Source organism: Spinacia oleracea, chromosome 5, assembly GCF_020520425.1.
Source record: "Spinacia oleracea cultivar Varoflay chromosome 5, BTI_SOV_V1, whole genome shotgun sequence".
Taxonomy (NCBI): domain Eukaryota; kingdom Viridiplantae; phylum Streptophyta; class Magnoliopsida; order Caryophyllales; family Amaranthaceae; genus Spinacia; species Spinacia oleracea.
The window spans coordinates 49,738,766-49,749,748 of record NC_079491.1 but is presented as its reverse complement, the minus strand read 5'-3'; the positions used below and the strand labels follow the sequence as shown (position 1 = coordinate 49,749,748).

The 10,983-nt window shown below is 45.3% G+C and overlaps 1 protein-coding gene across 1 annotated transcript in view; it reads right to left on the bottom strand.

Moving 5' to 3' along the window:
• Positions 1–1,299: 1,299 nt before the first annotated feature.
• LOC110779764 (amino acid transporter AVT1I) overlaps positions 1,300–10,983 on the bottom strand; it is a 32,400-nt gene continuing 22,716 nt past the window's right edge. Inside the window, exon 4 of the mRNA XM_056828719.1 lies at positions 1,300–1,523. Within this exon, the coding sequence (XP_056684697.1) occupies positions 1,431–1,523 (93 nt within the window). The 3' untranslated portion in view covers positions 1,300–1,430. The remainder of the gene's footprint in view (positions 1,524–10,983) is intronic.

The following is a 10,983-nucleotide window of genomic DNA, read 5'->3' as shown; positions in this document are numbered from 1 at the left end:
AGTAAGTCTGGTTGGCTGTTTTGGCTGTGGCCTAGGTGTTCAGTTGAACTGTTGTAATCCCTTATTTTTGGAAATGAATAATATATTTTATTTGCCAAAAAAAAAACTACTAATCTAAATTATTCCACAACTCAAAGCCTAGGCACAGAAGCAATATAATTCAGAACAAACTAACTGTATTAAACCCTATGAACACTTAATCAATCAAAGAAATTAGTTTCTTTTGAACTAATTAGTCATCATATACACATCCTGGAAAAGAAACACGAACTCACTTTGCATTTTATAACTAACATCAACGACTTGAATAAATCAAACCAATATCACAACAATAGCAATAAAAAAACTCACAATTTTGAGATTTCTTTAAAAAATAACAAAAAAAGTTCCGCAGCGGAACTTACAAAGCAGAAGAGATAGAGAGTTTTGAATCAAAATCAATGTCTTTTGGATCTGTTAGGAAATTTTCGCCGCTTCTCAGTACCTACTCTAAACATCCAACACACACTGAAATCAAAATCAACCAAAAGCAAGAAAGGAAAGTTGCAACGGAAAAGTTCCAGGAGAGAGAAAAGGAGGAACTTGGTGATACTCACGCAGCCGGTGAGATTGATGATGGTGACGGTCGGGAGCAAGGAGGGTGGAGGTATAAAGGTGTGTGAGTGATGCCCTTGTTGCTGGTGGTTCTGCGCTGCTTACTGGCAGAGATCGGAAGCGCACGACGATGGGAAGCGATGAAAGGCCGAGCAGACTGAGGGTGGCGACGTCGATGATCGGCGGACAACTGAGCAACAGGAGGAGAGAGAAAGTATGAGAGAGAAAGTGGCGAGGTTTAAAATGAGGAAGTGAAGACGGTGAACGGTTTGAGAGTTGCAAACTTCTTAAAATAATTTGTTTTTTCAATTATCAAGGGTATAATGGACTTTTCCAAGAGGGACACCAAAAGTGGAGTTACTATAGTACCCTCATCTCTTCCCTTATATAATAGACATAGATTGATGTTTGTAGATTTTGTTGTTGCATTACCCATTTATTATACGAATCGGAGTAGAGATCAAAAGTGGGTGGGATGATACAATATCGACCATAAACTTGTCCCTGTATCCATCTTTGGGTCATGGTCATTTTAAAATCAAGTTCCTTAGAATTTGACAGAAATCATTATGTGCATTTGTTACAAAATGATTTGTCCCTAGTGTCCCTTTCGAATTCCACTTAATGGTGTATGAATCTCCAAAAAAAATTCATTGGGACTCTCAACTTTGCTCGATTTAATTGACCCATTAGTTAATATGCGGATGAAGATACAATCTTCTTGGATCTATCCTCTTGTTAATGTCATTTCTTTTATCGTTTCATACACTAGAAAGCAAGTCATGCAGAAAAGTATGATGTTTTCTATGAATTTCATACAAACCATAAACCAGTAGTTAGTAAGGCAAAACGGTACCCTGTAGAAGATGTAACAAAGACGTATAGGTACCAAATATTGCAATGAGTATACTGAATGTGTATGGGGTGTCCTACCGGCACCACTTGGTACCGGCAGAACTCCCCGTAGGTAAACTTAACCTGCAGATAATCTGGTCATATTAGGAACAGAAGGGCTACCGGCAATATTGGGAAAGACCCCTACCGGCATTATCATGAAGATAACCAACCAAGGGTCACTATCAACAGGTCGCTATCTAAACACAAGGGACCCACCTGATCGTATCCTTGGATTGGTCTATATAAGGAGCACCTCATTTATTTCTATGAGGTACACAAACACTTAAACACACTTCTTTCTTACTCTCTAATCATCTCTTAATCATCTCATAATCTCTCAGTAATCTTACTTAAGCATCGGAGGGGGGATCCTCGAACCACCCCCGAGGCTAGTTAATCCATTCTGTTGTGCAGATACCAACCGGCACTCTCGACAGGAATCCAGTATCCCACAGTCAGCTGTTCTCATTCCACACCCGGAACAATTGGCGCTAGAAGGAGGGGACCTTATCCCTTGAAACGGTAGAACAGTCAGCATGGATCTCTCACAGAAAGACGGTAAAAAATCAAAGAAACGCCAGGAAAAAGCAACAACTCCGCAACCGGTAACAACCTCCAAATTCCAACCCTCGCTTCTAAACCCCGCCCATCCATTACAAGCACAATCAGTTATAAGCCCAACAGCAAAAAACACCTCGATACCGGCACAAAAGGAATTCACAGTGGAGGACGACGATGAGTGAAAAATAGAAAGCCCAGCCAGAGAGCAACCGAAAACTCCGCTGGAGTAGACGCTGCAGGAGCGCCTGTCTCCCCTGTCGGAAGTATTCACGGGAGAGCAATTGAAAACACTGTCAGCGGTGATGGCCGCTTTGTCAGAGCTACCAACCCGTTCAGTCGGTAGTCTGAGAAAGACCAGGTCGGCGGTTCCCCAGTTACCCGTTAGGGATCTCCTAACCGCCCTGAATCAAGAAAACACCCCAGAAAAAGAAAGCGCTCGGATTCGGCGGAAACAGAATGGCCTGAAACAGAGCAAGTCCCAACCGCGGAATATGAGCGAAGAGCGCCGGTTCTACAGATAGCTAGACGGCAGACAATCCAGCCAGAGGATTCTCCTCTGTGCCGAGAAATCCTAGAAGAAAGGATGGAAAGGATAAAAATCCCGACGGGGAGATACGATGGGACGACAGATCCGGAGGATCACTGCACCACATTCGAACAACACATGATGCTGTACATAGATTCTGATGCCATGTGGTGCAAAGTATTCCCGTCCACACTCTTAGGAGTTGCAGCAAGCTGGTATAAGGGCATAGAGGCGCACTCCATATACAGTTTTCGACAGCTGCAGGCGTCGTTTTTGTCACGATTTGTGAGCAAACAGAAGAGAAAGAAATCATCGGGAGAGTTGATGTCGTTCGCTCAAAGAGATAGAGAGCCGTTAAGAGATTATCTCACCCGCTTTAACAACGAATCAATCACTATTCCCAATTTGCAGCAGGAGGTTGCTGTTCTGGCTCTGATGAGGGGAATGCAAGAGTGCAAATTCAAGAAATACCTCAGCCGGAAGTCATACACTAATCTGGGCGACGTCCTGCACAAGGCCAATGAGTACATCAGGGGGGATGAAATGATGAAGATCTCCAATGTGGTAGTGGCAGCCGGCGGAAATGTCGGGTACAATCTAGGCTATAACCCCCAGGCGGGAAAAGGAGGAAACAATTTCCATCAGAGCAATAATCAGCAAGGGGCAAGCCAGAGAAACCAGAATAATAGAAATGCCAATCCACAGGGGCAGAGACCCCGGCAAGACAGAAGGGAGTCCAGAGGACTCTTTGATAACTATACTCCACTGAACACACCGCGGACGGCAATTTATAATATAAACAACAAGATGGACGGCTGGAGAAGGCCGCCACCAATGCAGAGTAGGGAAAGGAATGTCAAGAAATTTTGTGACTTCCATAATGAGCACGACCACCTAACAGAGGACTGCAGAGACCTCAAAGACAACATTGAGGATATGGTCAGAAAGGGGTATTTTTCACAGTATAGGGCGAGGCAAGGAAATGGTAACAACAACTCGGTGGGGGGAAACCCTGCCAATTCATACCGGCCACAACAGCAAAACCAACAACAGTACCCTAGAATCGAACAGCCATATCAGCCACCTAGAATCGAGCAAAAACAGCCGGAAACCAGTGCCAGAGCAGAGCAGAGGGATGGCGGTAAAAAACCACCCGTATATGTAATTTCTGACGGTCCAGTCCACGGAGGGACAATAAGCGGCGCCAGTAGAAGTTTGGAGGAACACAGGCACATGGTAAACTATCATAACACAAGAGTGTGGCCTACCCCACCCAGCATACCAGTGATGACGTTCTCGGAATCGGATTGCAGAGGCATCATTTTCCCGCATGATGACCCGCTAGTTCTCACAATCGATATAGCAAATGCCGATGTGAACAGAGTACTGGTAGACGGTGGCAGCTCAGCAAACATCATCTTCTGGGAAGCCTTCAAACAATTGCACATACCAGAGGACGAGCTTCAAAAGGTGAACTACCCAGTAATTGGTTTCTCAGGATCTACAGTGTACCCAGAGGGTAGCATACGGCTGCCGGTGAAAATCGGAGAAGGATCTGAAATGCGAGATCTCGTGGTGGATTTCTTAATCATTAAAGTACCAGCGGCATACAATGTGATCATCGGTCGCCCATTCATACATGACGTGCAGGCGGTAGTCTCCACCTATCACTTGACAATGATATATATGTCGAACCTGGAAAGGCCGGCAAAGATAAGGGGAAGTCAGTTGGCGGCAAGATCCTGTTACTTGACTGCTCTGAGAACACCGGGAAGAATGGTCCCAGAAGTAAACTTGACTACTGAGCCGGCAAGGCAAGAGGTACACCTGACTACTAAGCCGGCAAGACAAGAACAACTGCCAAAAAAGAAGAACTGCGCAAAAAGAGCTCGAACTGACCTGAACATGGAACACTTTGATGAGAGGCCGGTATCAGCACCAAGACCAATGCCAGATGGTCTGACAGAAAATATCGAGCTGGAGGTTGGAAATATGGAAAGAACAGTCGTGATCGGTACAGAAATGGGGAGTGACATGAAGGTCAACCTCATAAGCTTGCTGAGGGAGCACGCGGACATCTTCGCATTCTCGGCGGATGAGATGCCTGGTATCGATCCAGAGATAATGGTCCATCGGTTAAACGCCGACAGAAACGTTAGGCCTGTACGGCAGAAAAAACGTAATTTCTCCACGGAGAAAATGGCAGCAATACAAGAAGAGGTGGATAAACTGCTGGCGGCAGGTTTTATTGAGCCATGTGACTACCCTGAATGGTTGGCAAATGTAGTAATGGTAAAAAAGCCGAGTGGGTCATGGAGAATGTGCGTGGATTTCACCAACCTTAACAGAGCGTGTCCGAAAGATTTCTACCCACTACCACGGATCGATAGGCTGGTAGACTCTACTAGCGGCCATGCAATGCTCAGTTTCCTAGATGCCTTCTCAAGATATCATCAGGTCAGCCTGCATAAATCAGACAGGAAGAAGGCGGCTTTTATCACGGATGCGGGAGTTTTCTGTTATAAGGCGATGCCATTCGGGTTGAAAAATGCAGGGGCAACGTATCAAAGGCTGGTCGACAAGGTGTTTGCCGACCAAAAAGGCAGAAACGTGGAGGTCTATGTAGAGAACTCTATCGTAAAAAGCCGGAAAGAGGAGGATCATGTTAACGACCTCCGAGAAACTTTTGAAACTTTGAGAAAGTACAGGATGAAATTAAACCCAAAAAAGTGCGTCTTCGGAGTAAGGTCGGGAAAATTCCTGGGTTTCTTGGTCAGCGAGCGTGGCATAGACGCTAACCCTGAAAAAGTAGAAGCAATCATCAGTCTGCCGCAACCCAAAAGCGTAAAAGACATACAACGGTTGACAGAAAAAATGGCCGCCTTAAACAGATTTGTGAGCAAGTCGGCAGATAAACAAATGCCCTTCTTCACAACATTGAGGCAAAACAAAAAATTCAAATGGGGACCGGCAGAGCAAGAGGCTTTTGAAGCTCTAAAAAGTCACCTAAAGAACCTGCCAACAATAGCAAGGGCAAAAGAGGGCGGAAAATTACAATTGTACATATCGGCGTCGCCAAAAACAGTTGCAGCAGTACTGGTAGCCGAAACAGAAAACAAAGGGCAGCAGCCAGTATATTTTGTGAGCCATGTGCTAAACGGCCCAGAAACAAGATACACGTTGGTGGAAAAAATGGCATATGCCGTCCTTATCGCGGCTAGAAAGTTAAGACCATACTTTGATGCGCATACAATCGAAGTATTAACAAACTTTCCTCTCGAAAAAGCCATCAGCAAGCTAGATACATCAGGCCGGCTGCTGAAATGGGCAATAGAGTTGTCCGAGTTTGACTTGGAATTCCGGCCAAGAACTGCAATCAAAGCCCAGGCATTGGCGGACTTCATAGTCGAAGCGTCATACCAAGAGGGTGAAGTACAAGCTGAAGTATGGGATGTGTCAGTGGATGGTTCAGCTGCACAGACAGGCAGTGGGGCTGGAATAATCATGAAATCGCCGACAGGAGATATTTTTGAGTATGCTATAAAGTTTATGTTCAACGCGTCAAATAACGAGGCAGAATACGAGGCAGCAATTGCCGGCATCCAAATGTGCCTCGCAGCAGATGCCAAAAGAGTAACACTGACAACAGACTCCCAGCTGGTAGCAAGTCAATTCAGCGGAGAGTATGAGGCCAAAGAACCTTCAATGGTCAAATACCTGGAGAAGTTGAGGTCAGTGTCGGCCCAGCTAGAGAAATTCAGCATTAATCTGGTACCCCGAGCAGAAAATACGCTGGCAGATGCACTATCAAAGTTAGCAAGTTCAAATGTCGCCGACTTAAAAAGAACAGTCATGATGGAAGTCATGAATAAGCGAAGTACGGAGTCGGAGGAAATACGGGTCATGGCCATCACAACTACCTCAGAATGGTACGATAATATCCAAACATACATACAGAATAGATCCCTACCAGCAGATTCGGCAGAGGCCAAAAAGACAAAAAGGGACGCGGTTTGGTACATCATCCTGTGGGGGCGGTTGTACAAAAAGTCATTTAGCCTGCCATTCTTAAGGTGCCTGACAGCATTCGAGTCAGCAAGGCTGATCGAAGAGATGCACGAAGGAGCATGTGGGAACCATGCCGGCGGAAAACCCCTTGCCATCATCTGTCAAAGGCAAGGCTATTACTGGCCAACAATGTTAGAGGATTGTCGAGCATATGTAAAAAAGTGCGAGAAATGTCAAAAGTTTTCGACTGTGATAAACTTGCCAGCCAATGATTTGATGCCCATTCTGAACCCAATCCCATTCGCACAATGGGGAATGGATATTGTGGGACCATTCCCAATGGAGGCTGGAGGGCGCAAGTTCTTAATAGTAGCAGTGGACTACTTCACCAAGTGGATAGAAGCAGAGCCGGTAGCAAAAATAACGGCAAACCAGGTGAAAAAGTTCATATGGAAAAATATAATAACAAGATTCGGGCTGCCGCAGGCAATAGTTTTTTTTATCATGGATCACAGTTTGATTTTGCACCCATACAATGCTTCCTGGGATTATACAGAGTAAAGTTAGCTCACTCATCAGTATGTCACCCACAGAGCAATGGGCAAGCAGAGGCGGCGAATAAGCAAATCCTGGCTGCACTGAAAAAGAAGCTAGAAGACTGTAAAGGCAAATGGGCAGATCTTATGCCAGAAATTTTGTGGTGCAACAGAACTGCTATCAAGGAGGCTACCGGTGAGAGTCCGTTTAAGTTAAGCTTCGGGTCTGAGGCGGTCATACCGGCAGAAATGGCTCTGCCAACAATGCGAATCCAGCATTACGATGAGGAAAGAAATGATCAGCTGCTGCGACATCAGTTGGATTTCATGCCAGAAATCCGTATGAAAGCAAAAATCAGTTCGGCAGCATACAAAAGCAGAATGAGCAGAGCATACAACAAGAAAGTGAAACACCGGCCTCTAAGAGTAGGAGACCTGGTACTGCGGAGAACGGCGGCAACAGGAAAAGGAAATGCTCAAGGAAAGCTGACAGCCAATTGGGAAGGACCATACCAGATATGGGAGGAAATTGTTCCTGGATCATACCGGTTAATGCAAATGGATGGTACCGCGCTCAAAAACTCCTGGAACGCCAGTACTCTGAGAAAGTACTATGTTTGAAAAAAACTGTAATGATGACGTATGAGCAGACTGATTGCAATAGCAGTCTGCATTTTGCTGTTATGTATAGTTAGGGCGGTCCTCAAATACGACCAGTCCATAAATGAAGGAAGCAAAAAGCAAAAATCAAACGCTGCATAAATCATACGCAAAGGTAATGTATGGATGTGATCAGTAACAGTAAAGAAAATAAATGTCGTTTGGGCACTTTACTGTGAAGCGTATCAGTCCATAATAAGTTGATGTGATTAGTAGCATTGGAGAAAATAAATGCCGTTAAGGGGCACTCCATTGTGAAGCGTAGCATTCAACGAAGTGTATGGATGTGATCAGTAACAGTAAAGAAAATAAATGCCGTTTGGGCACTTTACTGTGAAGCGTAGCAGTCCATAATAGGTTGATGTGATTAGTAACTTTGGAGAAAATAAATGCCGTTAAGGGGCACTCCATTGTGAAGCGTAGCATTCAACGAAGTGTATGGATGTGATCAGTAACAGTAAAGAAAATAAATGCCGTTTGGGCACTTTACTGTGAAGCGTAGCAGTCCATAATAGGTTGATGCGATTAGTAACTTTGGAGAAAATAAATGCCGGTAAAGGGCACTCCATTGTGAAGCGTAGCATTCAGCGAATTATGTGGATGTGATTAGTAGCCGTAAAGAAAATAAATGTCGTATGGGCACTTTACTGTGAAGCGTAGCATTCCATAATAAGTTGTTGTAATTAAAATTGTTAGAGAAAATAAACGCTGGTAAGATGCACTCCATTTCGAAGTATAACATTCATTTCGAAGTGTATCGTTCAACAAGTTAACAATATAGAAAGGCCGACAACAAACAAGAGTTCATGCTAATAAAATGGAAGTATCATACGCAAAATGAAGTAAACATACAATCAAAAAGTACTTGTTATAAATGCACGATTACAGCAGAAAAACACTAAAAACCGACAGCCATCACCAAAAAATCTTGCGAAGTGATTAGCTGATCACAAGGCACAAAAGATGTCGGTTAAAAACCGACACCCCTACAATAAAACGATGTTCTAAGATATGTTATATCAACAATAAGTGCCCTAACAGCATCTGGCAAAAAGTCAAAAGCCAACCGCCTGAACTAAAAAACCCTAACATGTATGAGGTCGGCTGGGAAAAGTAGAGGATCCGCAAGAGGAGGAGGGTGATGACTGCCAAGACCGTCAAATGGCACGCTCATCACCAGACCAGTAGGCATCTTCTGGAACTTGCAAGGGGGCAAGGTTCTTTGATTGGCATTGCAAATCACAGCCTCGGGTAGCTCCTGAGGCTCAAAGCCGGTAGCAACCTTGTACAGCTCTTTCTCCTCATACCCATCCTCAAATTCTTGCCACCCATCCTCATCCAGCTTCTTCACATGGCAAACGACCCGATGAGCAGCGCACCAACCACCGTTATGGCGCAGAGTAAGAATATCATTAAACCAGTCAGACTGGAGAAGCTTATCAACAGCCCTCTTGGCGGCAGTCTTCTTCACCCCAGGCAAACTCTGGTTAAGATCAGTCAGCTCCTGAGTCAGACCGTCTGCCCTCTCAGTTTCAGCCTTCAGCTTCGGCTCAACCTCTTCCAGCCTTTTGTTCGCCGCCTCCAAATCCGAAGAAGCACTCTCCAACTTCTTCTCGTTATCCTTCAAAGCAGATTCAGCCGCCTCAGCCCGCTTCTTCAGCTCGGCAATATCAATGCTATTCTGCGTCAGCTGCATCTGGTTCCAACGATAGACATAAATCCATGCTGGATTGAACAGCCTAAGAAACAAAACAAAAAGCAAATGAGTAATCAAAAATAGCCGGATAGAAAGTTGTAACAAATTAAGCAAGAAATACCTTGTACAAATCGTTGAAATGCTGAGCAGCAGGGGCGTCAATCTGACCCTGTGGCCGGTCAGCAGGAGTTATCAGATCCCGAAAAGCACGGTAGCCCAAATCCCCACCGTCCTTAGCAGAATCGGTCGCCACCGACTCCCCACACAGCTGATCAATGTGTGGGTAGAACTGATCGGTGGGTTCGCCGCCAGAAGACCCGAACCATGACTTCATTGCTTCCGGGATCTTAAAGGGTGTATCCTCAATCCAACCGCCGGTACGAAGCGGCAGATGATAATTCAGCCGAGAATCACCAGATCGATGCTCACTACGACTAACAGGGGGCATACTAGAATTACCCCCTGTCACAGCGGCCGACGTGGCACAGTGCTGAAGTAGAGCCTCATTCTCGCCGCCACCACCTTTCACGTCCAAAATCTCAATGGACGGCTGCGGAGACGGGTGAACCGCAACAGCAGAATCAGCCGTCTTTTTGAGAATATCGTCAGCGGGGAATTCGTAGTTGTTAACAGCAGCCGAAACATCATCGCCGTCAGCAGCCTTAGACTTCTTAGTGGGGTCAAAACGCCCACTAGTAAGTGACAACCTCTTTCGAGTCTTCCCACCATGGCCGGTTGGATTAGATTGCATAGTGGGCGGTTGCACAGTTTTTGGAATAGAGACAGACGAAGATTTGGTTTTAGAACCGCCGGCAACACGATTCTTTGCAACAGTAGCAGTTGAACGACGGGAGGAGGCCCGTGTGGAGTACGTTGATATGGTGTCGTACTTTCCCTTAGGTGGCGGAGGCTGTGTGCACACAGGTCTCCAATTCTCGTCAAATCCGAGAATTTCTCTATCCAATGTTTTAGTACCTGCAAAGACAACGACTCAATTAAAATCGGCAACGAACTTATGCAATACACAAAACTATAAATAGCAATAATAAGTACATCCCATTCAGCTAAAAATATGTTTACCAAAGCAGTGGGTGTTGCAAAGGCCGACAGCGGACAAGGGCTGATTACCCAAAATATAATAGGCATTAGGGAGCCAATTCCGATTAACAGCCTGCTTTTTGCTGAGGCCGACATTTAAAATGTCACACGCCAAATAATCAAAAGCCTTTCTCTCCCGCCGGCCCAAACCACGCTGGTTGTACTGCTCCATTCGAGGCCGGGGTTTAGTAAAAGTCCGTCGGAGTAAAAAGTCGTCAGGAACTTGAACGAAGTAAAAACGATCCTGCCAATCTTTACAGCTCGACAAAGGAGGATGCACAGTCTTCCTCTTCGTTGCGCTATACGCCGACATCCACCCCGTCTCTCCATCCTTCTTCAACCATAACAGCCGCTTGAATAAATTCAACGTCAGCGGCCATTGTTTAAACAAACACAACCAGACATAT